This window comes from Amblyomma mixtum, chromosome 6, assembly GCF_055824585.1.
Source record: "Amblyomma mixtum isolate Tamu chromosome 6, ASM5582458v1, whole genome shotgun sequence".
NCBI classification, from domain to species: Eukaryota; Metazoa; Arthropoda; class Arachnida; order Ixodida; family Ixodidae; genus Amblyomma; species Amblyomma mixtum.
The window spans coordinates 96,085,517-96,111,573 of record NC_143017.1 but is presented as its reverse complement, the minus strand read 5'-3'; the positions used below and the strand labels follow the sequence as shown (position 1 = coordinate 96,111,573).

Sequence of the window (26,057 nt, the reverse complement as noted above, 5' to 3'; positions counted from 1 at the left end):
TCGTAATTTTTTTTATAGAGTGTCTTCTGCAGAACTGCTCGGAACCGGAAGCACGCAAATATTATGGTCATCACGTCCTAGATGCAATTTAATAATTTTCATTGTTGTGATCCTCAATGTAATTTTTGGACACATTGTGCAATTATTAGGAGGCACCTCTTGGAGCCGCTGAACTCTCTTTGCTGAAATTTGTTGACTAAAGAAAAAAATGTTTAGACACTGTGAATAAGCACTTTTATTTTCAATAAAAGCAGCCACCAGCAACATTCCTTTTTTAGCAAGCACACTGACAGGAACAATGAGAAGACCTGCTACAATAGAACAGGGGCAAAGGGCAGTTGTTGACATATATATTTCTGCAAACTCGAGTGTCGTGTGCGCTACGTATTCCAGAAGGGTTCTGAATCCCACTTCAACCTCGGTCTTCAGTGTTTCTTCTTTTTTCTCTCACAAAAATTCAAGGTCTTTTTCTACCTCCTCTTTCGTGGCGAAGTCTCCGAGGTACTTGTTGGAGTAGCCATAGCTGTTCTCAGCTTCGAAGCGATTTTCCAGCTTGTCCATTTCATTCCAGAAGCCGTCGTAATCAAGTGACTTTGCCTGGCCTCCCAAATCTGGCGGTAAAAACTCTGGCGAAATTTCCTTGTGAAGGCTTTCGAAATTCTCACCATGGAATTGAAACTTGAAGAGGAAAAACGCGTCAACAGAAAACTTTTGGTAAGAATCATTTGGCTTATAAAAGACTCAAAGCACAAGAGTGGTTGAATGCGTGTGAGATATTCAGCATCAAGTATGGTTAACAAGAGAAAAATTCTTTCTTTTATCTCTTCATGAGGATCTTGGGCCACGAACGATAGAAAATGTCGGCGCTGCAATTAACGTAAGGCTGATTTATGGTAAGATCATCCTGGCCATCCTATTTTTACTATAACGGAGGCTTAAACAATTTTCAGGTGTGCAGATAGTCGCAAATTGTTGTAATTCGAATTCATTGTGCCCTTCCCATCTATCCGTGAATACACACCATTTCAATAGCTCATTACAGCACTACCAAAGCTGCGATGAGTGGAGACGCGACGTTTTCAATTTATGGAATGTAGTGCGTATAAAATGGCCTTATCGCATATAGTGTTTTAAAGTGCTCATGCTAGAAACGCTAGTTAAAAGGCAGCCTTAACGTACGCTTGCGCTATGTACGCTATTTCACAAGTCAAGTGTGCAGGGCTCTTGCGTACGCTGAAATAGCGTTTACAACGTGACGGTGCACTTTGAGATTGTCGTTGTTAGAGTGGTTTTTGATCCGTTCACTGGCCATAAATAGAGCATCAGGCTTTGGTTCTGTCTCCTTTCACCTGCAGCAAAATCCATGAGCGATAAATTGGTTTTATTCTTTATTTTGAGTCCGAATTCGGCCTATTCTAGGCATAAGAAGAATGTTGGTTTGTTGACAAAAATGATTTTCTGAAGCCAGACGAAGCCTTCAGGCTCAACCTTTTCGCACGCCACAGCTTGACGGAGTGAGCAGCCGCTCGATTTAAGGTACATCCGTCCGTCCCTTCGTCCCTTCGTCCGTCCGTCCGTCCGTCCGTCCGTCCGTCCGTCCGTCCGTCCGTCCGTCCATCCATCCATCCATCCGCCCATCCGCCCATCCGCCCATTCGTCCGTCCGTCCGTCCGTCCGTCCGCCCGCCTGCCTGCCCGCTCGCTTGCCCGCTCGCTTACCCGCTAGCTTGCCCGCCCGCCTGCCCGCCCGCCTGCCCGCCCGTCTGCTTGCCCGACCGTCCGTCCGTCCGGCATGCGCTGAATTAAAAGTGCATATGTGGCAGATAGTTTAACGTCCCCAAATGACTCCGTTCAGCGTACGTGAGCGTGCTATTCTCAAACTGCAGAATGTTGTTTCAACCTTCAGTGAGTAGATAACGAAAACTTGCACACTTTTTCAGTCATGTCTGCCTGTGCTGTGAAACGCCGACAAGCCGACGAGGAGGCGGAGACAAAAACGCTTAGCACAGCCTAATAATTGGCCGAGGAAGTCCTTAACTTCTACAGTGCTGCAAAAAATTTGAGATGGACTCGAGGGCACATATGGCTTAAACCAACAAAAAAATTGCCTCCAGTCTCTAGAAGCAGGTCGTAGCTTTCAGACGCACAGCCTATGTCGGATGACCCACTAAGCTAGGTCATTAGGCCCGGCTCAAAGAGCTTTTTGATCTTACGCCGCTCCAGTGAATAATATTAATAATCAGGTTTTAATGCTGCACATCACATTGTACATTGGATCATCGGGAATACCTAAGATGCGAGGGCATGTCGGGCTGCACCCGGAAGTATGTTCAACAGGCGGAACAATCTATTTAGAGCAAGTGACATAAACACAAAAAAATATCAACTGTATTTTTCACGCATATATGTGTTCAGTACAGTTTTTCGTTGTGAAAAAAAGTATATCGTTAGGAAGGGCGTCGAAAGTGAAGAATGTAATTTCTCACGAAATGACGAGAATCGCTAAAACATCTAGCAACCGAAAATCATGAAAGTTGCTTTAGGAGTAACAAATTGCGTGGCCAAAAATGCCCGTTTAATATTCTTTATGAAAAGTGCCTCAAGACAAGGTAACCTTAGAGAGGAGAAAGTATTTTGGCCTCGCGGAACACTTATGTTTAGACAATGCTGCGTACAATATGCGTTAAAGTACTGGTTACATTTGATCGCCATAAAAATGATCTGTGAAAGTAAAGAGTGATTTCATACCTGAGCACATTATAAACAAGAGCATGCCGTACAATTTTTCTAGTTTCGAAAGGAAACAAAAGACGAGAATTATATAGCACGCAAGATGTTGAGGCAAGTTTATTACAAACATTTGTAAGATGAGTATTTCAATTCGTTTCACTGTAAATAGAATTATAATTATTTAAGTATTCCACCGATTCGCAATGCACAACTGAAGCAAAGCCGCAGTTTGCACATTAGGACGTATGAAGAAAGAGTGGGAAATCAAGAGCAAGTTTCACTAACTTTTTTATGAGTGCAATAATTAAAATTGAGTTAAGTGCACGCCAATCAACCACTGAAACCGTGTCTCCTAAAAGGTCTGCAATTGCTTTCGGACAATAAGGATTATCAGAGTGAAGCACAGTGTCGCCCGCACATCGAAATATGCGGCACCGGGACACTACTGCGGTTCATAGTATAGAGGTTACAGAGAAGAAGGGACAGAGCGGAACACTGAGGGACCCCTAAGGTTAAAAATGCTTTGGGGCTAGAATAATTGCCGACTTGAACTGTCTGTGACCTGTTGTCAAAGTAATATTTTAAGAGTTGCTTTAAATGTGATCAAAATCTCGTATCATCGTAGGTTTGCGAATAGTGTCTCGTCGTGTACTGTACTAAGGCGAAAGTCTTCAATGCCTCATCGTGGTCGACAGAAGGCTGTCAGCAGAGGTGTCATGCTTTTGATGGGTGCCCACCGAGATATGTACAACAGTTACTTCGTAATTTCCTTTCCTCAAATACAATTTTAATTGCCTTCATTACGGGCCCTCCTTCTCTTTCTTCTTTCAATCCCACTTCCTCCCTTCCTGTACGGTGCGGTTCAGGTGTCCACCGAGATAACAGAGAATTAGTGCGCCATTTCCTTTCCTCAAAAAGCGTTGCGTTCAAAGGGCAAGGCATCGCGCCGAACGGGTGGTGGTGTTCTGTGGGCTTCCTGGCAGCGCCACAACATGCTGTCACGTTTCAATCCTAATGGGCAAGCTTAAGCGTCATTAATTAGCCATTAATTAGAATTTAGTTATTAACCAGTAATTATTCATTAATTAGTAATTTTTTATTACTTAGTAATCGGTCATTAAGTATGTGTGGCGTCACCTAGTGGTGACGTCAGCAGTGCCACAGAGGCAGTCAAAGTGGTGCGGAAAACGTCTTCGCCTCTACGCACTTTAGACAGTCAAAGTGCCCCCTGAATTTTTGAAAGCCTTGCTCGCATCAAGGAAAAGAACACATGGAACCTCATTGTTTTTAAAGTACACGAATAACAAATCTCAGTATTCCTCCAAACTGTGACTTTGCTCAAGCCGGGAGCGAAGCCATATTGAATATCGGAAAGAATTCTGTGCTTTTCAGAAAACTCGGCTTAGTAAGAAGAACGTGTTTTCTGGGATTAGAACTATATTTTCAGAAATATAAACGTGCTTGTAGTTCTCTATCCTGCTCTGCGAACTAACTTTATAAAACGGCCAGACCATTGCAATTATGAGCTCAGTAGGCATGACGGACTGATGAATAAAGCACCCTAGTCCAACTTGCCGGTCCAATCCGAGGTCTGTGATTAAAGCCTGACTACCATAATCTTATCAGCACAAAAACACTCTGCATCTATTGCGGGCAGGACAGCTTGATAGCATAGACTGCTCCTGTGCACAACACTACTTACTCTGCCTACAGTTTCGAAGTTTAGTGCTTGGCTGGTAAGGGCACCGCAGCACCTCATTAATCATTATTAATTTCAAATGACATTAGTGAGACATATTTTCGTGCTGCATCACTTCAGGGCTAACCTATTTTTAAGTATTTACAGTTCTGCATTATTTTAGGGTTTTTTTTTAGTGTTTAAAGTGATTAGAATCACCGTATTGGAATTTTGTGCTTGCGATACTTTAACGCGAAATTTTGGTCGATGTAATATCTATATAAGAACTTTTAGTATGTATCAACGTTTTTGATACAGTTGTTAGTGTTTCCTCCCTTTCACGACCCTCAAATCAGGGTTAACAGTATGAATAAATAAATAAACTAAAACAAACTTCAAATGACACATTAATGCGGCATGATTGCGGAAAATCGCAGTGGATCTATCACATTATAGCTGCGAGTGCGTGAAGCTCAACAATGCACTTGAGACTTCGTTGAGAGTTGAAATGATGCAAGCAGAGATTGAGACTGCGTAGGTACTCAAGTCCTATTTCCGATAGATATATTTTAAAGAGGAAATGGTCATGTGGATGAGCATATACTGTGCATACCCTAGTTTGTCATCGCCTTTTTGGTCAGGTGGTTAACACTTTCCGTGCGACCGCTTGCTAAAAGCGCATTGTGCGGCTTCTCGCTCACCCGTTTGGCAAACTTGCTCTTCAGGAAAGGCTTCATGATGGCGTATAATATGTCGAAAGCATACCCCTGTTGCACCACGTGGAATGCCTTCATTCTGGACGGCATGCAGTCCTGAAGAGTTTTGCAAAACGTGAAGGAAAAACAACAAAAACAGTGCCCGGTTTGTGGTTGCCTTATAAGGAAAACGTTATAGTTTTTCATCTGTGAGAGTTGCAGATGCGTGCATTTTTTGTGAGCCTGGCAGCGCATACGAAATATTGCACACAAATCTATATTTCTATGCGCACTTCATTGGTTGTCACCGTCATCAGCAGACAAGCAGACAAAAAATATGAACTCAGACCTTCTTTTCGACACCTTTGCGACGTTTGCCCATACCTAGTTTTCTTGTGCATCAGCACAAGAAAGCGAGATATTGATTTCAGCGATTTCTCGAGACTCACGAAACACCTTTGTACACCGCCTACGACTTTTGGGTGTTGTAATTGGAAAGTTTTAAAAATTCCCGTCGTATTTAATTCACATTTTTCTATATTTTCCGCGCTGGCTAAGAATCAATACTTTGCGGATTTGGAGAGACCAAGTAAAGTTTTATATATCACTGGCAGGCGGGGCGGAAGAATTTTTATACGATAGCATATAATCCTTGTAGTGCGAAGCCATGGTCATTATGGCGTCGCGAGAGTGAAGAAATTCCGTTTACTGGAGCGATATGACGTCTCCAGACCGGCGAATGTCAATAGCTGGAGGGAAGGAACGCATCCAGACCAGGTTTGTCTCTCTGAAGCGTCTACCTGTCCGGCCGGCAGAAGCAAGGCGATGTGCGGAAAGAACTTGGGAAGAGCGACCTGAATTTCGCCAACCTCACCGGTCACCTCAGGCAATGGCATTAACATCTTCGAATCCTGTCGCATTGCTAACACATAACGCATCTGATTCCTCTGACATACTGAACCTTATTGTTTTTCGGCACACCACTGGTCATATACATGCGAATTGTTGGCTGCGGTTGTTTATAGCTCTATATTGTTTTCTGCTGAAAGATTTCTTCCGGAGTGTGTTCATGATAACAAAGAACTACAAAGAAATCAGACGTCATTCCGGCGTTATTTCACCCTTCCTCCTGGACCAAATACGCATTCCAAAGAAACGAAATTGACAAATTTGTTTATCGCTGAAAATCACTTCTCGAATCTCTTCCAAATCACTTGGCAATTTTTACCGCAATACTTTTGCAAGCGTTCATGCGGGAAAGGCGGTACCGCAATTCCCCTTGATTAATTTGATGCAGAAAAATGATGATCGGTTTGCATAGTTAGGCCAAATTCGAGTTATGTGCGCTAGCTCTTCGGCTTTTCGCTTCGGTTCCGGTGCTCAGATTTGCTGTTCAGGGGCGGCAAGTTTTAGGCTAGCGGTAGTGAATTAATTTTCGTGTATGAGGATCGAGTCATTCTCTACTTACCAATCTAAATCCGTGGGAGGCCTCATAACACTCCTGGAGTAGCAGTTTAGCGGTTAAGCTGTGCGGCCCTCCTCTGCGATGGCAGGTGCAGTCATCGGTGGGACATATGAAAACCGCATTGCTGTTACCGAACAACATCTCGCTCCCAATAATTAAACTAGCCGCCACCTGCCTCAGTGGACAGATTGCCAGGTGTATATGTATACCTCGGCAGGTTGTTCATAATCCGAGGTACAGCCTGACACAAAACAGGCTGCAGACAAACACACAACGGCCCTAAATACTGCTAATGGCCACTAAGAGTGCAACCGTCATCAAAACCAATTTTGGTTTGCTTGGGCTTGGGTCGTTCCAGAATAAATACATATTTTTTATTTTTCGTTTTATTGGCTCTCTATCTCTATAGAGAACTTTGTGAAATTATTATGCTGTGCATTTAAGATCGTTTCTTCCCGTTATCAAAAGTGTTCATTACTTTTGGTTGGAGACTCATATGGTTTCGATGTTATGGTTTAAGACTGCCCCTGCAATGCATCCGCAATCAGCACTAGACGCAGAATTTTTGATAATGTGTTCGTCTTTTTCATCCAAACGTTTTGTCATGAAGCGCATTTAGATCATTACATTTATTGCTAACATACACGTCCTCCTACTTATTTCTTGGGATGCTATCGTTTTCAACATCTTTCGCCTTCCAGTAAATGAGTGATCACTCATTACTTGCTGGTGACAAATATTTCACAGCTGAAATATGTCCAAAGATTATTAACTATCTGTACTCGCAAGAACCAACAATTTGACGCTATTTATAGAAAATCTTCTTCATTTCTTAACATTTTCCTGCCGACTAAGAGACGTACGGTAGCGACTATTTTGCTAAGTTAGTAAAAAAAATTTGTTTCCAAGAAAAACACGTCCATGCTTCTCCACACTATAACCGGACACCTCTTGGTCTACAACTAATATAAGACGCCGATCAAACGAGAACAGGTAATTCTATAGGTCAGCCAAAATGTCTTTGAGAGAGACTCGTCCGATTGCGTATATGGCAGTATCCAGCGAATAGCTGCAAGCGCTGAAGAACGCTGGAATGAACTTTTTTTTTTTGTAAAATCAAGCCGTTTATGCTAAGTAAGATAAATAAAAAATTTTGGAGTGTCAGCAGTCAAGAAGATGACGCTGCTATGAGCAGTGTGAGGAGCCTTGAAATGCTATGCTTTTTAATGAGGTTGCGTCTGTTCTCAGAGAAGCATTTACCTGGGCATTTCTTTAACCTTCAATATTTCGCCAACCAGCGCACCCTGTTGCGAGTTCCATATGATACGTTCCCAATAGGAATGCAACCATGTAGGGCTCTAACCATGGTAAAAGAGTTGGAGGGCACTTCTTAGCTCCGCCTTAAGGGTATGACGCAGTTGAAGTCCTCATGCCCTTCCTGGCGCAGTGGTGCAGCGGATAGGCAATGCGCCACTGCCCTGCGATGGCAGGTGCTGCCACAGGTGGGCTTGTGAGACTGGCTTGTGGGCCCGGTGGGTTTTCCCGGTGAACTTGTGGTGCAGAGCGACCAATCATTAATTCAACTGCCACTTGTCACAGTAGCAGAAGCCCAAGAACCGGCAGAGTTCTTCTGAGCTTAGGCTTGTCCTGGCGCCAAGGTCAGCGTCCGCCTCGAGGACTTATTTCTTTGCGCCGAGGGCGATGCGCACAGGAAAGCTGGTTAAGAGCGACGCCATGCCGAAAGATACCATACACCCCTCCGTGAACGTGGGAAAGACGTTAAGAAAAGCGGCCAGAGTGGCGCACATGCGTTATCATGTTACATACTATGGCGGAGAGGATTCAATGTAGAAAGACCGAGAGGGCCCGTAATGGTGACGTAATGAAGTCGACGTTGAGAAGCCGCGAAACATTAGGTTTTCGAATTTTGGGGAGTTCGTAAAAGGCCCATGCTGAGCAGCTGCAGTTGATTATGCAGTCATCGCAATTCGCAATACTTGTGTTGCGCACTTCCCCTTCCTCGACTTCACCACCAAGAAGCCACCAGATTCACCGATCTGCAGAATAATGAAGTCCCTTATCTAAGGAGGTGCCAGGCGGCAGCTCAAATAATCGCGAAAGGCGGGTCTCGAAGAGCAACCATGATCGCTATCCTACCCTAGCAACCGATGTCCCACCGATGGAAGCACCTGCCATAGACAGGTGCATCATTTGATCTCTGCACAACGGCGCCTGGAGTGTCAGCAAGACTCCCAGGAATATACGATTGTAGAGAATGTTGAATTCCGCATATATTGACATAAACCCATTACCGCTATTCTAACAACTGCCATTCGGGAACGCTGGAACACTGGAACCAAACTGCTAGCACTCCTAACTCACATTTGGCGTAACTACGCAAATCAACCTTCATTTTTTTTTAACTTTTGGCAGTAATTAACTTACGGTTGTTTAGTTTCTCGGGAAATGACATGTCATGACGACGTAACAATCATTCAGCTAGACCTCAACGTTATTTCTTTGCGCTGCCAAATACGGCTAATGAAGCTTAACACGAACAAGGAAACTTTGCTTGCGCAATCTGAATTATTATACCTCCCTTCTTTATTCATAAACCATCCCCCGTAAAATCTCTACGTTTGTATAAGTACCATGGTGTGCACATCACGTCAACACTCACTTGGTCCCTACATGCCGCATAAATACCCACACAGATGCCTCCGAGTTGTGGCGCTCGACTGCTGACCGTAAGACGCGGGTTCAATCCCAGCCGTGGCGGCTGCATTTCAGTGGAGGTGAAATGTAGAGACCCGTGTACTGTGCAATGTGAACGCACGTTGAGGAACCCCAGGCGGACAAAATTATTTGCAGCCCTCCCCTACGGAGTCTGTCATAGCCCGAGTCGCTTTGGGACGCCAAATCACGAAAACCTCAGCAAATCAAACATACCGCATGATTGCGTAAATCCGTCGCAACTTCACTAAAGTGCCTGTCGCTGTACAAAACGTTAACACGTGCTAAACTACAATGGGCTGCAAGTATCGAGGGTTCCCATAAAAAAAATTCAGATTAATTCATCTTGAATTGTGCGACAGATTGCAGTCCATTTCAACCTTTCTGATTACAGCAGTACCGCTAACATACGTCCTGTACACACCATTAAATTAGGTTTGTTTACCATCCTGTTGTTCACTTCGCTAGATTTTTCGTACTTTTCTGTTCCATAAGGTATTTCATTCACACTTGCGAAGCGAATTCATCCCTAGAGAGGATCACCTTACGTCGCAATTAGATCATACCGGCAGATTTGCTATCCCATTTTGTGAACTTAACTTCTTTTTTGTTCTTTCAAGTCGTTTTTATCACGTAAACAGCAAACTAAATCGCTTTCCTGAACTAGCAGCAATCATCAAAGGTTACCAGCTTTTGAAGAACCCCTTGGCTTATATTTATTAGTAGATACTTCAGCAACTGTTGTGATAACAGTAGTGCCATAAAGTCTTGTTTTCAATTTTTCCCTTTCCTTATGTTTTTTTTTTCATCTCGCCTTGAACGTGCATGAAAATAATAATAATTGACGTACAGGAGCCTTCAGACAAGGATGTTGACGGGTTCCAATTCATATCGCGTAGGCTGTGGTTTGTGTTCGAATGAGAATGTGCACTTCCACATACTCCAATATCCAGCCAGCCAAAATCTATGGTCTTTGTGGGTCGTGACTTGTATATTAAGGGTATTTTCCCTATTTTGTGGTCTTGCAGCGTATGCTACATTATTGCGCGGCGTATTCCACGACGTTAACCATATTGCTTACCTGAATGTACTCTAGCCCTCTTTTAATCAGTCCTGGTTTCATGGCGAGTGCGCTTTCTACTGCAAAATTGTTGCAGTTCAAAAGGAGGACCATACCGACAGTCTGAGCTGCTGGGTCGGAAGTGATGTGTTCGAGGCACATCATGCATGTCTTCTGAAATACATCGTACAAAATCTCCTTCGGCGACCACCCACCTGCAAGGGAAGGAGACGAGAAGTGAGGCCAACATTTCTGCGTTTCTTTTGGGTAACTGATGTACTCGGAGTTTTCGTTAGAACGATGCATGAGCCATTAATTCAACGAAGGATGAGACGGACATACTACTGTCGCGCCTATCATCGCATGCTGCAGTCAGCTAACGCAGTAAGCACGGGATATGGCGTGTCCACTCCGACGAATAATAAGCCGCCGCGATGGCTCACTACTTATGGTGTTCAGCTGACTCGAAAAATGTAGGTTCAATCCCGGCTGCAGTGGTCAATTTTCGATGGAAGCGAAATTCTAGAGGCTTATTTACTGTGCTACGTCACCGCACATTAAAGACTCCAAGGTGATCCAAATTATCCGGAGCACTTCACTGCGGCGTCTCTCATAGAGGGAGTAGCTTGTGGACGTTGAAACCCGTAAAAAAACCAAACCATATAATTATTAATAGACTTCGCGCTCTACATCTGGACAGAAGTGGCCGCAGCCGCATCGCGCCTTTCAGTAGCTCGAACTCCCACCTACGTTAGCCGGAAATGGCCACAAATGAGTACTTTCGCAATGTGCGTTGTGAGAGTGCATCCTCTCCGGCCCATTTAATGCCCATTGTTTAGTTAATATCTATTGGATTCCACTAACTATATCGTCCTATCAATCCTCACCTGCCAAACCATCACTCTGCGTCACTCGTCGAGGTACGCAGTAGAGGGCAGCTCCGGATCATTTGTGACCGCCTGGGCATCCTTAACATGCCCGTAAATATCAGTACACAGGCGTTTTGCTCTTTGACCCCGGTGAAAGTGGGACGACTGATGTATAGGTGATTTCCTAGAACCTGTGCTCAGCAATCACTGGTCCACCATGGCGGCTTTCGCATATGGCATGTAGAGAATAGGAGACGGCTCTGGGGGAGACAAGGGAAGGCGGATAAATCGGACTGAACGGGCCTCCCACGCTGCACATACCGCCGAGCTGGAGGCGTCAACACGACTCATTGCCAACCGAGGAGGCGTTCACCGGGACGGGCGAAGGTAAAAGGTGGTGCTCATTCTCACTCTCTTTCTCTCACACAAGACGCGCTCCCTGGTTTCTTCCCCCATTTTCCCCCTTCCTTGTTATGTGTTTTTTTCCCAACACTTCAAACCTCTATAGATAAACAAGTCTTGAGGCAGAATCGAATGTGTACGCAACGCGTCCTTGAAGTCTCCTGAGCGCGCGCGGTCTTCGCCACCCGAACGAGTCTTCGCACAATCCTCCCGTCAATGCGAGTGGCTCAGCCGTTTTATTTCGTAGCTCCCTTAAAAAGAAGGAAAGAAGTAGTGAACATTTAATTATAATTTTTGTGCCGAAATCCGGAATATTTGTGAACTGCTAGCCAGAAGAAGCAAGCCGCACTGCGACAAAGCATCGGCACGATCATCACAGCAGCCAGAACCCTCATACATAATGAGCCTTCAGACCAGAGCAGTGAGTTGGAAGAACAATCTGACCCTCTTGTGGAGCAATTAGAAGATATTAAAACAGTTGACAAGAGCACTCAGAAAAAGATAAACACAGGTAATCAACCCAGAGTCAACCGCCTCAACAGCCTACAGTGTGAAGATAAGCGAAGCGAAAAGCAAATATAAAGAGCTCTATGAAACCAAAGGTCGAGCGAAGACCGATCAACAACCGCATCAGTATCGGGGGCCACATCTGAGCCTAACTCGCAGTCTTCAGCCCAAGCCACCTACCGCCACTAGACAGGTGCCGTCGGCAGCGACCAAACTTTCCGTGTTTGAGGTAAACACCCCTGATAGATTTTTTGAGAACGCAGCAGGACACAAAGAGATTGTTGCTGCAAGCGTTAGTGCGTATTTTCTACCCCCCCCCCCCCCCCCCGGTTCCTTGCACCAATTTCTACTGCAGTGAAGATTTTGGTTCAAACCCTTTTGGAGCGCGATACACGATAGGATCAGAAGCTGCATCGAGACGTACTCTACAAATGGGACTTTTGGTCTTCTTCTAAGTTCTAAGGCTTCTAAGTTTCATCTCGTTTCGGTACGTCATAAACACGCCTTCAAAGGACAGCATGTCGAGCCGGAGCTTCACATTTTGCGCATGCCAGTCCGAAAGGTCACGGTGACACCGCTTGCACGAAGACAAGAAGTGAAGACGGGCGCTTCACTGTGTCCCTTTGGATGGCTAAGTAAAGGGTGGATCCTTTAAAGCACATGTCAGAACCACGGTTCGAACTAATGGCGGCCCTAATTGGAGCTAGGTTGGCCAAGACGCTTTTTCACCAGTTGAATGTGTCATCTATTTTAGTGCACAGCTGAAGTGACTCAACCGTTGCCCTGAGGTGGATAAGTAGCTCTGCACTGAAGTGGAAGGCTTTCATTGCCAGCGGAGTGCACGAGATGCAATCTGATGGGTCCTTCAGTTTGCAGGCAAGGAAAAGCCACGCATAAATGCTGAAAATACCACCATGCCCTCCAGTTTGGCTGCAACTGATACCTAGTAGTTAGGGCACGAGTGGTCGAAGACTGCAGGAATATGCTCCATTGTCCTCCCAGAAACTAACAGCGAGGCCTGTGCGGCAGAAGAAAGGGTTGTGCAAGTGCTGACGCAGTTACCGGCAGCGCACCGGACCCGCTCATGAACGTCGTCCACAGCGGCTTCTTGCCAAGAGTGTTCCGCATAACAGTCTGGACAAAACGCTTCCAGCATAACTCCCACCACCCTTCCAATGAAATGCAAGTTTAGACAGCATCAGAGATGACGAAGGCCGAAAAGTATTGGATTCTGTCCGTATGCGGATTCCCCGCCAAATGTGCTCGAAGGGGAGAGTCTAGGAAACCTTCCCAGGAAAGGACGGGAATGTGCGCACCTGAAAGATTGCGCTTCCAAAGAACAAGGAGCTTCACCGACCATTGCAGGCCCTCTTCCTTCTCGAGATTCACAGCCAAGTTATTTCACACACACCCCAATCAGCTGAAGGCCCTTGTGGGAAGAGGTTAGAGCTTATGAGATCGCCCTGAGGGGAGATATGGAAAGAAAGGTAAAGGCCGTCATACGATCGTTTTTTGTTTTTTTTTGTGCGCATCCCCAAGCATGCGGGCGACGCAGCGCACAAGCCACGCTATAAGCGTGTGGCCGTTCCATCGACCGGGGAAAAGTTGATTCAACTTTAACTTTTTTGCGGGCATGCGGGTCCGGCCGCCGACCTGATTGCAGCCATTTCCTCCGTTTTTAGGTGACGTCTCATGTCTTTCCTCCTCGCTTTTGCCAGGGCAAGATGGCATTCCGTCGATTGAACCAGAGCTATTCTAGAGCATTATACCAGAGCTCTTAGATCACAAAGCTCTAGATTGAACTGGAGAGCGAGGCATAGGTGGTGGCAGCATTGCCACGAAACATAATATTAGACACATGTTGATATTACGAGCGTTCAGACCGACTGGGAACTTCGCCGCGTGCAGCATTAGCGACCGACAGTTCCCCTGGATGAATTCTGCAACGATTTACGCTTATCAATTTGAGACAGCGCCTCTTGAAAGAGAAGCAAGGCCAACACGGTGGCGGCCTGAGCTCTGGTGGCGGTGTCACGAAGTGTTTACTTGTAGCTCTATGTGGTTGTTGCAAGCTTTCCTAGTTCCTGGTAGGACCATCACGAGCAGCGGCGAGTAACAGCTGCTCACGGTGAATTTCCTGTGCACGCATGAACCGCATATAGCACAGATACAAATGTCCGTGTGATGAAAGGATTGTGGTTGGAGCGAGTGGTTTTCTCTCATGGCAACAAAATGTGTCCCTGTAAAAGGTCACTACGCACGTCGTGCTTTCCGAATGCTGAAATGAACGTGGCGTTGTGCAGCGAGTGCATTTGTTGCGATGGTTGCAGTGATCGCGACCGCCGCCATCACATGGCCTTATTTCTGCTACGCATTGATTACCGATCTTGATTACACTTGAAGGCTGAAGACTGCCTTGCATACTGCCATGTGTGCGACGCGACACGATCTTCGCTGCACGGTTGTCGGACTGTTTTCGGCTGCGACAACAGCAGCGTCGCCACAGCAGCGCCTTGGCGACCCGTGCAGTACGTTTTGGGATTATAGGTGCTTGGTTTATGACTGGCCAGCGGCACCGTGCAACCTTTGTAAAAAAATTGGTGTGCAGTGCAACTGTCTCTTCGGGAGCAGCATTTTTTTCCTGCCGGTTATGAGGACCTATTTCTGAAGTAAATATTTGCGTGAATGCGTGACTGAACACAACTACTTCTCTGGGCTGCCTGCGGGTTATTTTCGGTTTAGGCTGTGACAGCACGGTGTCACGGAATTAAAAACAGGAATCATTGCTACAATTAAACACAGCTTGTTCGAAGTGTACAAATCCCTAATACGTGCGAACGTATGTGTCTAATTTTTATGAACGTTTGACTTGATTTATGTTACGCCTAAGAAAAATTACAGCAGCCGCTGGAAGCAACACATTACAGTCGTGGCACTTTAATATGGGCACTTTGGTTCCCGATCGAAACTCTCCCAGAGGCGTACAAGAAGTTGTGATTAAAAGAAAAACTGTAAAGAAAGCAGTTTTCATTGCTTTTTTTGTGCACAACGGTGTTAGGTTAATAGTAGACAAACGCTTGACAACATGATGTTCTGGTGGGATCTTGGTTTCCATTGTAATCAGGAAAACGCAGTGACCTTCAAGCTCCTCAAGGTTCATGACATGCATTGGGCTGGTGTACCCCTTGGCTATGAAGCCACCAATTTAGTGATTCCGTGCTTGTTGTTGAATTTCTCGCGGTCCCTTTCAATCGCGATACCAGCGGTACGAAACCGGATCAAATTCTAGCAATACTATTGTGGCAGTGCGGCTGGCGAACTTGACTTCGTTGGTGTTCAGCGGTTGTTCAGCAGTCCTCCCTGGGTCAGCTGCACCAGTGTATTTAACGAGACCATAACCTTTCAATGCTTTTTCTGATCACGAAACTCCGGCCAGAGTTTCATGAAGGGACAACGCGTGCCGATACTGGCGCAGCTATCGCAGAAGGGGCACAAATGGCCGCAAGAGGCCTGTTCGCAGCGGCTGTTTTCCCACCGATAGGCTCACATATTCTCTTCGTGTTTGTGCCTCCTGGGGATTGGTATTTGTGCTTAGCAAGATCGCTACTTTATTAATCATCGCTTGAAAGCTTGGCTGGAACATATAGACACTAAAAACCCTGTCTGATCGACGCCGGCCGCTGGTAAACTTTGCTAGCGGCTGTTTTCTGACCAAGAACACGCGTACTTCCTCTCGTCGGTTTTAATAAAAGAGCAATTTTTGTACTTTGGTTGAGCCTACGCATTCATTCCCACCGCAACTTGACTGCAGTGTGACTCTTGAAGATTTATCATAGCGGTCAGTAAAATATTTATATGTGTCTGTCTTGCGACTGTCTCGGCAGTCTTTGCTTTATACGCAGTGTATAATACTATTTACATATGCTTAGGGCTGGCGCTTACCTTGCGAGAGCTACTGCAATCTCACTGATGCTGAGAACAAGACGTTATGGCAGCATTTTAAGAGCCCGGGAGTGCGCTACAAAAGCGGTCACATGACGAATGCGCCGGCAGCTTGGTCATGCTATCTTGGACATTTTCTTTTTTTGCTTACACTTGCAAAGGTGGCAAAGACAGCTGCTGAAGGCTGTTGCTACATAAACCATTTATTTGCACTTTTCACGCTGTACGGTGGAGACGCTGGCGAGTGCCCGGAAATTTTTTATTCAATGCTCGTTGGGCTCGCTGTGCGCTACCAAAATCATAAACAAGCTGTGAGTGGACCCGCCATTATAAAAAAGTGAGTAATGGTAGGAAGCACGCTTAAAGAGAAAAAAAAAGCAGTTGAGAACATTTCATTGCATAGTGTTCGCCCTCAGTAGATGGTCCTGCGACGAAAAGAACTGAAGGCGAAAGACGGCCAACACCGTAATGCTAGCGAAAAAGTGCACTAGCATCTTATCGATGGGGAGGAAGATGTCAAGTATTGCTAACAACTTATGACTGAGACAGCACGACGAAAGAAGAAACACTGGCGTACAATTTCAGCCGCACAAGAACTTCTACATTCGTTGTAATATTTGCAACCGATGGAAAAAAGCTTACAGCTAACTATACTGAGCTGTTGCAATGTGAAGCATCATCATCCTATGCTACACTCGGGCTCCACTCCGATATCTAAGCCGGCAGGTGTAAGGGTGCAAGCCGCCGCTGAGAAAGAAAACTTTAGGGGATACTTCAAATGCTTATTTATGATTCACAATATAAGTACACGTTCTACATCAGTAGTGGAGGGCTCCACAATAATTTCGACCACGAGGGGATCAGTGCACGCTAATCATCCCCAGTGTAAGCGATCGGTTGTGTACGCGGGGCCTTCGGGAACAGTAATTCTCCCTCGGACGCATCCGGCCCTCACCACGGGGGATGGTACACGGCCGCGGTAGTTCACAACAGCAACACAGTTAACGGCCTCACCTTCCGAGCCAGCAGTGTAACACAAGCAGAAGAGGTCGCGATTGCTCTCGCGGCCTCACATTCCGATTCAAAATACATAATCACCGGCTCGCGAGGGGCCTGTCGGAACGTCGTGCACTCCCTTCCTAGCCTATCGAATCTACCAAAATTGCATACGGGATACGGACCCCGCACACCGTTACCTTATATGGGCTCCTGCTCATCAGGGGTTGGCAGGAAACGATGCAGCAGACGCAGCCGCCCGCGCGCTCTCTCACCGGGCTCTTTTCTCCTCCCCATCCGATCAGGAACCCGATTTTAATCCGGTCTATACATTCAAAGATATTGCAACATATTATCAAAATTGTCATCGCCTTTACCCTAGCCCATCTAAAGGCCTGAAGAAGGCGGATGAGCGGCTCCTTCTTAGCCTTCTCACCAATACATTGCTGTGCCCGGCAGCGCTAAAACATTTTGACCCCTCCTTTAGCGGCAGCTGCCCGCACTGTATTGTAGTGTCTTCTGACACCTATCACATGGTGTGGGCCTGCCCCTCCAACCCCGCTATTCCCCCCATCCCCAACCCAACCCGGGAGGACTGGGAGACGACCCTGCTCGGCTGCCACGACTTACAGACCCAACAAGCCTTAGTCGGGCGCGCCCGGGCGGCGGCAACCGCCACTGGGGTCCCATACTAGGGACCTCCACCTAGTGTTTGTAAGGATCGGTCCCTCACGGTCTGATCCAAACATACCTCCTGTTCTTTCTTAATAAATGTTTTCACCACCACCACCACCACCCTCAAAGCGAAGCGTCTCCTTTTTCGGAACGCGGCCGCTCGCGAATGCGCCGGGAAGTACGGGTGTCCCCTGATCCGCGGTACCGATTCGCGCACGTGCTGGCACGAATGTGTATTTGTGTTTGTCATTTTGTGGTGGAGAGAATGTTCTATCCCGCACGTACTGGCACGACTGTGCGTTTGTGTTTGTTTTTGCTTTTATTTTGATATGGAGAGGGTGGTTTACCTTGTAGAAGCCGGAGGGCTCGCCATGCCCTTGAAGAGCCAATCATGTTAAGAGTGCAACATGATTGGAAACTACCAAATGTGGGCCGGGCCTTTAGGGCTTTAAAACCGGGCCCCGGAGCCGGAAGCGGGGTTCTGCGCTAAGGTGAGATGCTATGCATCTTCGGCTATGCCGAGTAGGGGCCTCCCCTAGTGTTAGCCAGTTCCGCCTTTTTGTTGTTTTGTATCTTTTTGCTGCTTAATTTGTCTCTAGTGCCTGAAATTGTATGCAATGTAAATATCTGTACATAAACTTCAAGTATTCGCCTTACCCCTGCATCTCAACTCATCACAAGACCGTCTCTGACGGGGCACCCCTGGTGCGAAGGAACGCTTCAGTCTTCAAGTGAACAAACCGTCTCTGGCGGGGCACCTCTGGTGCAAGGAAAGAGAACCTGAAATTTACTCCCAGTTAGTCAAAATTATTCCGCAGCCCTCCTCTATGGAACCTGTTTCTTCCGTTCGTCTTTCACTCCCATGTTTACCCCTTTCCTTAAGGAGCCGTTAATATACCCATCGAGAAGTGAGACAGATACTGTTGCATTCCCATTCCTCAAAGACCAATTTTCAGTTTGTAGTTTCATCCAACTTAGATTAAGTAAACAAAGTATGATATGACAGTGCTCTATTTAATGGTCCTCCGGGACATGGACGTTCGAGTGCAGTGGGACCGTGCGGGGGTCCAAGGACCTACGTATCCCAAACTCCCCAGTTTCAAATAAAGTTTTCACCACCACCACCTGAGCAGACCGTTCAGACATGCCGCCTGCCAGGCATCAGCGCGAAGCCGGTTGGCCAGCCTACCTTCTTGCCCTGCCTCAGCCATTAAGTCTCTGTATCGGCTGGCAAACAAGCCCATGCTTCAAAAATCCAGGGGTTCAAAATAACTTTGGCTAAGATTACCGACCTGGCTACGTGGCCGGTGAAAGGATCAATCCAGAGGTTAAGAACGCGCTCGCGATGCTTGTTGCGTTAGGTACAGAGGAGCCACTTTCCCGGACCCTCGAGACGTCACAAAGGCGTACTGAGGCCTTGCGAGTCTTGGTTATGGATTGTCTTGTTTTTTATTCCTCGGAGCATAAATGTGGCCGGCTCTTGGCTTCTGCCAGAGGTTTCAATGTCGAAGGATGCTAGCGATTCGCTAGCGATCAAAATTTTAGTATGGGCTAGCCGGTGGATCATCTAAGGGAAAGCATATGCAGCGCAAGAAACAGGGACAGCAGACAAGACATAAACAAGAGGACTGGCGCTGGGGAGTCCGAAATTAGGGACAGAGCGAGGGACCAACGCGAGAGGGGGGTGATCGAGGCCTGGCTCATATCCAAGGGAGGTGACTAGTGCGTAAGAAAACCATCTATTGCCTTATCCAAGAAAGAAATCGAATTTCTGGATGGTAGCATTGGTTAGCCCACCTTTGTGCTTTTAGGTTTCCCTTCGCTGGGTGCCTGTTTTCTCTCACTTCCTTGTCGCTGCTTGTACTAGGATTTTAGGTTTTACTTCTATTTTTGCCGGGGGTCTCCTGAGGTGTTTTACATTGTTTAGCTTTCACGCGTTTGACTCTGCGTTTGCTACGCTTAATGACTTCCGTGTCTCAGCCCGTGATAAGATATGACTTCCTGTTCTGTTGTTTTTCATGATTCACCCGTTTATTTTTTATTAATTTTTTTTAAGTAGCTGCACATGCCTTCTCGTGATTTTTGGGCTGTGTGATAACCGTTGGAGTGGTTTTGATGCTGGTATTACAATCTCATGGCGATTCATTATCTTCTTGGACATGTGATGGCCTGTCTCTATTTAAATCTCTGCCGTTTTCAATATAATTTCAGTCGTTAGTGTCAGCGCCAGTCCTGTAGTTTGTGTATTCTCTGCTGTGCCTGTTTTTTGCGCTGCATATACTTTCCTTAAGATGAGCTAGTGCTTTGAGTTCGACATGGTGCATACATAGCCTTGTTCTGCCACATCTGTCAATACGAAGCTTACGTTAACGCATGCAGAACATGGGAGACTCTGCCAGTTCAACTTATCTGCTAGCCAAACCAATAATCTCCGGAAGTTCCTGTCGCGTCATGTAAAGCTAATCAGCTTTCAGGAATGAATAACCTGATTGTATGTATAGTAGGCGATGGTTAGCAGTTTGCGATTCAGGAGCCAAAAGTGGATTTACACTGTCACCAGCTGAAGGATCGCGTTCGCCGAGATCGATGAGGCCGATAAATTTCGAGTGCAATTTTGACCGTCACCGCTCTACAAGGTGAATGCGGGGGCCGAGAGTGACCCGCGTTCATGTGCTACTGAGCGCGATAGAGTTGGCACGATGCTCGCCTAATCAACGTTTATAGAAAAAAAGGATCTATAAACGTTGCGCCCAACAGCAATATGGGTCAGTCACAATAAGCGTTGCTTCACAGTCATCCATACTCGACTTACTTTCCTTTATACGTGTGTAAACTGATTTCTACATATTTGTTAGCATCGTGATTCGTCGGGAAATTTTTTTTTAGGATTTTACGTCCCAAACCAACTCAGGCTATAAGGAACGCCGAAGTGAAGGGCTCCAGAATATTCGAGCACCAGAGGTTCTTTAACGTGCACTGACATCGTATAGCAAACGGGCCTCTAGAAGGAAAATTTGTTTTCTAAGAGTACTGCACACGGGGTCACTGTACGCGAGAGCATAGCGCAGTACACTTGCACGAGAGTATGGCACATGTCTAGGCGCAGCTCACGCTAGCATCGAAGCTTTACGTGCGTAAGGCGTCCTCGTCTATCTATTATACACTAATAAATTTACACCACTCCATCAGAGACATAAAATTCGCCGCACGAACGGTGAAAAGAGACCACTTGCCAATGTTGATCAGTATGATAGGGCGCCCGCGGACGTCCTTTGATGGCATCATCATGACCAATTTTCTTGCTTCAGGGGGCACAGTCGACGGCACAAAATCGCGGTACAACGAATCGCAGGTGCACCGGTTGTAGTAGTAATTTTTGATGCTCTGGAATGCACTCTCCACGTTGAACTTTTTTACCCTCAGGAAACGGAGGAGGAATTCCGTGTCCTTTCTTGAATTGAGATCGGGCTCCTCTGCAAGTAATGTTAGTACGTAACCGTTAAGAGCAACACTGAGCATGGCTTCTTGATGAACACGAGGGCATGACATGAAATTATCTATGCAAAATATCAGAATATCGTGCAACCTATCTTCTGTGATCTGTGTAAAATTGTAGAATAGTGTGCAACCACTCTTCACTAATAAAAGCGACAACTTGAGGGAATAGTCAAGATGTCTGCAGATTAGGATTTTATTCTACCTGATTTCATCGTCGAACTTCCAGTCCTGTCATATGTTATGGCTATTCCAAAAACAATAAAATATAAACTCTCGCAACAATCTCCACACCCATTAGATTTGCCTCTATTCCCAATGATGGGCTTTAAAGCTGCCGTTCCTTTTTGTTTTCTATCATCGTGGATGAAAATTAACTTTCATAACTTTTCTTCGTGAGACACAACGATACTTCTAAGTTCGCCTTTTATTCACTGTTCACTGTTCTGAGCAGACAAGTACAAGCGCTAAAAAACACGGACAGAGAAGAGACTTGGACAACACGAGTGCTCGTGTGTCCAAGTCTCTTCTCTGTCCGTGTTTTTTAGCACTTGTACGTGTATGCTATGAACCAACTAGCCCAAAGGTCGGTGCACTGTTCTGAGGTCGGCAATGAAATGCTGTTCGAGGCCTCCTCGGCGTATTGCCGCTTGTAGTGAGTTCGAAATGTCACACAGCAACGGAACAAGAGTTCCTCTAGATGCAAATTTCGCACGCAGTATTCACTACCTCACTCCACGTGGGTCGTTACATACCGCGTGCAGGATGACCGAAAAGGAACTGCCTAGAAGCGGAGCTCCGGTGGTAGGAGACGCTCCTGTCGCGGAGTCGGGCCAGGTGTAGGAAACTCCATTCAGTTCCGGTTCCAACTACGTCATTGTACCTAGCGACTGGCGGTGAACTCATGACTAAAATTGAATGATTGGTCACAGAGACAATTCGGCCATGGACTAATCTCGCTCGGGGGTGCAGTTTCTTTTCTGATGCATACCGTTGTCATGAGAATGAAGCCACGCTCTATTTGGATTCCCTTCGACCGCTATGAAATCAATTGGCGCTGACATCTGTATATGCTGGACAATGTTGCATAAGAAAGTTTCCTACCCCTGGCCGGGAAAGTGCCTAGAGTGCCAAACCATTCCCTTTATTTCAGGACTGGTGAGGTCGGTGTAATAAGTTTTTTTTTTTTTTTCAAGCGAGGAGTGACTGTGCACAGGAGTTGAGATCATGCGCCCTTACAGGAAGCAACGGCATCTATTTTTTCATTAAGTGTTTGACCGCTGGTGACTCTGGACAGACAAGTCTGATACGACGTAGTGTGGGTATATTGCAACAGAAGAACGCTATTTTGTTGTTTGTGCCACTCTTAAAGCTTGGGCGTTTCAATACCAGCGCCCCGCTTTTTCACTTGCAACCTGACACCATGCAAAGCGGCCTGCTCCACCATGTATTTTTGTAGCATATAGCGATCAGTCTCCACCTCCCAAAAATCTGGGACTGGCCTGTACGCCCTCGACCTCGTTGTTTTCGCGATATCTCCACACCGCGCAGTGTGATTCCTTCGTTCCTGCCGTCGCCAACTTGTGCTAATTTGTTTTTGTTGCGAAAGGAACACTACGCGACTCACCGAGCCATTTCGCGGAGCTGACGAAAGGCCATACTGCGAATGCGCGTGGAGCAGTGACGTCACACAGCGCACAGCTTGCGGGCCACCACCATCGCTGCGCGAGTGACTCAGAGGGTGACTCAGAGAGATGCGCAGTAGTGGCGCATAGCTAGCGTGCCGGGGCCGCCGCCTCTGCCGCGCGCTCTCCATCGCCTCTCTCTCTCTCTCTCCTCGTTGCTGTCGCAATCCTCCAGGTTTAACCAGAGCTAAACCACTGCCAATTTTTCTGTACACTCTGCCTCTATTAAGAGCACGTCACAATGATTTATTCGTCAGATTAACTCATTGTTAGAGCTGTTTACATTGAGAGTAGAGAAGCGAAAAGAGAGATACTCTACTTTCCTCGCTGCTTGTAATTTCGGTGGCTCACCTGATAAAAGTTTCGCAAGTTTTTCGAGTGACTCCTTCCTTCTAGTAGGAGTTTCCCCGAGGTCGTCTTCGGCGATGCGTTGAAGATGAAAAGGAAGGGCTTCTTCGGAGGTATCGTAGATGTCTTCTGTTGATTTCTTCCTGTACACCCCCTGCATAGCGGCTATCTACAAAATAATAACGCGCGGAGAAAGGCTGTAAGTCGCGAAGGACTTTTTCGAAGCTAGTTCGCGTGCGAATGTAACTCGTTTTGTGAAGAATTTCTGGAATGCGGCTTCTGAACAGTTGTTCTGGTCGCGTCGGTCTACTCGCAACCGGCGCCGACCAGTGTGGAAAAACCCGAGCGCTCCGCTCGCGAAGCACGTGACAAGCACTGCGGCATTCCCGATAGCGCATAAATTCTCCCCAGTGGACCCTGGAAGCCCGACGAGGCACATGTGTTTACCGAGAAGTACGCTTTTCTAATTTGCTTTGTGTCTATGTCCCAGCAGGACATCATTGTGACATCCTGCTATCTGTCCTTAAAAATTGCTGTAGATGTTTGGGCTGCCGCAATCGTCCAAAATTAATTTCGTTTTTATAACGGTGCGGAGCTATAGGGCACAAACTGAAGTTTTCTTATTCGATTTGAACTCTTTCACTAGAATAGACAGGACACGTGCACTTTTCGTTTGGTGGTATGTGACATTTCACGTCCCGAGGCTACACGCACTCGTAGACGGTGAAGAACGCCCGCTGTCTCTCTGTCGACGTCGTCAGCAGCAAGAGTGTGTCTAGAGACCCATTCGTTCAGCAGCAGCAAATGCTAGCATTTGCCTGCGGCAAATGCTAGGCAAACACACACGCATATGCTTCGGCCTATTTGGAATTTTATCTGTAGGCTATCAGTACATGTCGGGGATTGTTTCGCGATACTGGGCTATTCATTTTGTCAGGGGTCTCTCTGTTGGGATTATCGGAATGCGAAATAACCCGCGCAGGCGCTGTTCGCTGCTTTGATCCTCTTGCTGCCTCAATTATAAACTCTCCTACCTCCGCCGGCCAGAGTAGAGTAACGGGCAAGTGAATATGTGTTTCCTGCCCTTCCTTGAACCAATCTGTGTTCTCTTTTGAAGCTAACTATTTACGATACATTTATAAGCACAGCAGAAAGTACACCACAGAGTACAAATAGGCGTGTGTCTGGGGTAACGGCCTCCCCAAATTGAAAATTGACAACTGGTTTTAAATAAAGTCTCTCACGTATTGCAGCGGACACCCGAACCGCGCCGTAAGGAAGGTGTCGTTTTGAGTTGCCGGAATTCCTACCCCCCCCCCCCTTGTAAAGCGATAAAGTGAAGGCCGCCCCACACTTTCTCACTTTTCGTAGGGGGGGGGGGGGGGGGGCAGGGGGGGGGCAGAATCGGGCACCTCAAAACGGCGTCAGATTAGCAGTAGGAGGCACAGCTGACCGGCTACACTGTAAAGGGCCAACGGGCACTCATCAAGCAAGTCCTCGACGCAGCGAAGTCACTCGGATCCAGGAATGAGGAAACCACCCACATGACTTGAATGCAACCTCTATTATGGCCAACAAAGGTTTAATCCTCTTCCTGCTCCCTTTCTATCACGCCGACATGGACGTCTTATCAGAAACAAATGCAACACGCGAATGATGCCTGAAAAAAGTTATTTGAGGAGAGTTTTTGAATAATACGTTACATGTTCAACCTGCACCTGCCATAAAGAAAAATGAATGACGGTGCCTAATGTTTTTTCGTACAAAAGGCACCAAATTTTCCGGTGAATTTCGCTGTAGGAGAAGCTTTCTCATACATCCTTGTTAACTGGTCTTTGCTTTGTAAACTGCGTTCTCTAATCAATTTTTACTTGTAATAAGGCCTTTTGAACTTATGGAGAGAAAGCATCATGAATCTGTCTGTTGGTCTGAGAGAATTTTAGGGTGACAATTCGATTCCTTCCCTACCCAAACACGTTGCGGAAAGAAATAATGTATTAGAAGGAGGAAAAGGATGAGGAGAAAAATTTATTATAGCACTGTACTGATTTGAGAAAGGGAGGTGGGGATGGCCGTTTTGTTGGGTGGCAGTCCCTATTGCTGTACGCCACTGGCCGCCGCCGCTGTCCGTGCTCACTGGAGCAGTGCTCGCTGGGCCTCCAGTTACGAGCTGGACAGGGCCGACTACCAGCCCTCCCTAGGTGGCTGAATTATAACGGCTGTGTGTGTATTTTACTGGCAGGCCCACACCATGTGAAAAAATTGCTCTGGACTCTATGCTCAACAGGCGTCGCCGCACGTCCGACATAGTTGCGCCGATAAAATTCATTTCCTTGACCCAGTTAGGCGTACGAATATATTTTGATGTCGAGGTGGTACGATGGTTATGAACAGGGTTTTTTCGGCACCCTTTTGGACTGAGACTGCCATGCCACACGGTATTTTCATTCCCAAGCTTTTCACTTGCGACAGGGTAACTTGTGCCCGTTCTATGAGCGTTGGGCCGCCAGCGGCACTGGATATCGAACTCCGCATATCCCTCTTGCAATGATCAAAGCACCAGGCCACTGCTGGAGTGTAGTGAGGGGGTAGCAATCATAAGAGCATGGACTGTGGCACTTTCTGTGAAGCCTTCTCTCACTCCACTGTAATCTTTCACCAGGGTGCGGTCCAGGTGCCCACAAAGAGTGAGGCAGTTTCTGCGCGCTTTCATCTCTTAAAAACCAACTTTCAATTTATTTTTAAACAGATTGCACATATATACACCTATTATGACTG

The 26,057-nt window shown here is 46.6% G+C and overlaps 1 protein-coding gene across 1 annotated transcript; it reads right to left on the bottom strand.

The window, feature by feature from the left end:
* Window positions 1-222: 222 nt before the first annotated feature.
* Window positions 223-23,657, bottom strand: LOC149339770 (retinaldehyde-binding protein 1-like). Its single transcript, XM_089550992.1, has 5 exons — window positions 23,283-23,657; window positions 20,985-21,224; window positions 10,382-10,575; window positions 5,109-5,219; window positions 223-678 (listed from the first exon to the last, which is right to left on the bottom strand). The coding sequence occupies exons 1-5, from the start codon at window positions 23,437-23,439 to the stop codon at window positions 448-450; spliced, it is 933 nt and encodes a 310-aa protein (XP_089407118.1). The 5' UTR covers window positions 23,440-23,657; the 3' UTR covers window positions 223-447.
* Window positions 23,658-26,057: the final 2,400 nt, after the last annotated feature.

Excerpts from the sequence above, each read along its gene's own strand:
- LOC149339770 (XM_089550992.1), bottom strand. The coding sequence starts at position 23,439 with ATGCAGGGGGTGTACAGGAAGAAATCAACAGAAGACATCTACGATACC. Across the intron at positions 21,225-23,282 it reads ACTTGCGAAACTTTTATCAG|AGGAGCCCGATCTCAATTCA; the intron begins GTGAGCCACCGA and ends CATTACTTGCAG. Across the intron at positions 679-5,108 it reads AGAGCAAGTTTGCCAAACGG|TTTCAATTCCATGGTGAGAA; the intron begins GTGAGCGAGAAG and ends TTCCTCTTCAAG.